At 45.6% G+C, this 2499-nt stretch overlaps 1 protein-coding gene across 3 annotated transcripts in view; it reads right to left on the bottom strand.

Annotated features, from left to right (window-relative positions):
• Positions 1–2499, bottom strand: part of SEPHS1 (selenophosphate synthetase 1) — a 25498-nt gene that overhangs the window by 8745 nt on the left and 14254 nt on the right. For all 3 annotated transcript variants that reach the window (XM_003786805.3, XM_012803333.2, XM_023511403.1), the window contains exon 6: positions 996–1086. In XM_003786805.3, the coding sequence (XP_003786853.1) occupies positions 996–1086 (91 nt within the window). The remainder of the gene's footprint in view (positions 1–995; positions 1087–2499) is intronic.

Raw genomic sequence — 2499 nt, 5'->3', positions numbered from 1 at the left:
AGCAACCTCCAGCTCTTGGGCTTAGGCGATTCTCTTGCCTCAGCCTCCTGAGTAGCTGGGACTACAGGTGCCTGCCACAATGCTCGGCTATTTTTTTGTTGCAGTTTGGCCAGGGCTGGGTTTGAACCTGCCACCTCGGTATACAGGGCTGGCACCCTACTCACTGAGCCACAGATGCTGACCAACCTCAAACTCTTGAGCTCAAGCAATCTTCTTGCACTAGCCTTCCCAGTAGCCGGAACTACAGGCAACTGCCACAGCGTCCAACTATTTTCAGAGGCTGGGTCTTGCTCTTGCTCAGGGTGGTCTCCAACTCCTGAGCTTAAGCAAGCCACAAGCCTTGGCCTCCCAGAGTGCTAGGATTACAGGCATGAGCCACGGCGCCCAGCCTACATAAAATTATTGATTATTCCTTTTCAACTGTTTCTCAGAACTAGTAATTCCAGATGACAGTTGTAGAAATGAAATACACCATGGTGTGTGTGAATATACCACAATCTTATTAATTTTTGAGTTGTTATGGCAATGGCAATAAAGTCAATCTGAAGTAAAGTATGATTATAGCTCAGCATAATGCAAAAATGGCTCAGGAGAAATACCCTCATATTTTAGATTCATTCTCCATAAGAGAATTAATTATTAAAATGTTCTGAGTCACTAATCAGTTTAAAAAGACAAAACTACCAAATAAACCATCAAAAACCCCACGACTAAAACAATTTAAACTGTCACTAACCCTAGCTTTATTTATACCCAAACCACTACACTTCCACAAGTTCTCCTCCACCTTACTTTTTCTCTGTGTTTAAGAGGTGAAGACAAAACTATCTGGCAACAAAGAAACCGACAAGCCTCCCAAATTCTTTACAGAAGTCTTTGAGGCCCCAAGCTGGGGCTTACCTGTTCCAATCAATCGTTCAGTACCTGAAAATTTCACTTAATTTACCAGAACACTTGTCCACCCCCCCGCCCTTCACACACAGTGGTTTACTCACAATATCCAGCCACTGGTGCACGGCCACGGCGACCTGTGTCCCCAGGGGTTTCGTCAGCACCAGCACGTCCCCGGGCACTGCATTATCTGGCCTGAAGGAAAGAAAAGGGCAGCTCTAGTCAAAGTAACCAAGGAGGGAAACCCACCACTCTTAACTACATTTCAAACACAATTTTCCTGCTCCTGTTTTGTTTTTGTACTTAAATTTAGGCCAAGTATCAGCATGTGATGGTGCCTTGCAACTTGATACTAAGACTACTGCTGGAATAAAATGTTACACGCATAAGCCAATTTACCTACTAGATTAAAAGAAGTGTACGAAGAAGCCAAACACGCAGCCCTCAAAGGTCTCAGTGGCGGCATTCCCCTTAGGCAGCTCTGAGCTTGTGTAACTTCTGACACGGACCCAACAGAGTTCCAAAGTGACTGAGGCAACCAGACCTCTGTGACAAAGACTGCTGTGTTTACAATCGTTTATCTGGTAGACTCAGGTGTGATTGGGGGGCTATAGGATGTGGCTGGAATTCCTGGGTCTGATGTCTTGGTAATTCAGAACTCAGGTTGTCAAACTCACACTGACATTTGTGCATTTCCTACTTGGCACTCAGACCCCCCTGTGTGACAGAGGGCAATACTACAAAGGCAACCCTAAAAAGATGACTGATATCCCAAAGAAAACATCCGTCACATTTGTGTGCTCACTGCCGGGTCACAGATCTGCCAGTTCTGCCCTTCCCAGCCCAAGGAGCTTCCACATGGCTGCTCAGGCTGACCTGGGACTCCTCCACTACTGGCCAAAGTCAAAGGCCAGGGCAGGCTTCACACTGACACCTTGCTCCCCAGCTCAACCTGGACTATTTGTACCCACCCTCAGCTTTGAAAAATAGTTTTGAAAAATACTTTTTTGTGAAGTGACACAAGAAACCTAGTTTCCAACAACTAGACCTGAGCATATGAATGCCTTTTACTCCAGACTTCTCTGGTTATGTGTAACCTATGAATTCATATCAATTCAGTGTGATAAAACTATTTGGTTATTTTTAAGTTTGTGAGTAACATTAGACTAACTGTAATTATGCGCACAGGCTCATTATCTTTTACAAAGTAAACACATATGCCATTGGCAAAAATTCTTTTTTGGGGGGGGGGGCGGTGCCTATGGCACAAGGAGTGGGGCGCCGGCCCCATATACGGGAGATAGTGGGTTCAAACTCAGCCCTGGCAAAAAACTGCTCTTTTTTTGAGTCAAGAGTCTTACTGTTGCCCTGGTGTCACAGCTCACAGCAACCTCAAACTCTTGGGCTTAAATGATCATCATACCTCAGCCTCCCAAGTAACTGGGACTACAGGTGCCTGCCACAACACTCAGCTAATTTTCTCTGTTTTAGTAGAGACAGGGTCTTGCTCTTGCTCAGGTTAGCAAAAAGTTCTTAAAACTAGTTTAGTTGGCTCGGCGCCTGTGGCTCAAGCAGCTAAGGCGCCAGCCACATACACCTAAGGTGGCG

Source organism: Otolemur garnettii, unplaced genomic scaffold, assembly GCF_000181295.1.
Source record: "Otolemur garnettii isolate 467f Iridium unplaced genomic scaffold, OtoGar3 scaffold00019, whole genome shotgun sequence".
Lineage (NCBI taxonomy): Eukaryota > Metazoa > Chordata > Mammalia > Primates > Galagidae > Otolemur > Otolemur garnettii.
Note: the sequence above shows the minus strand (reverse complement) of the source record. Positions and strands in the feature narration are given on the sequence as shown.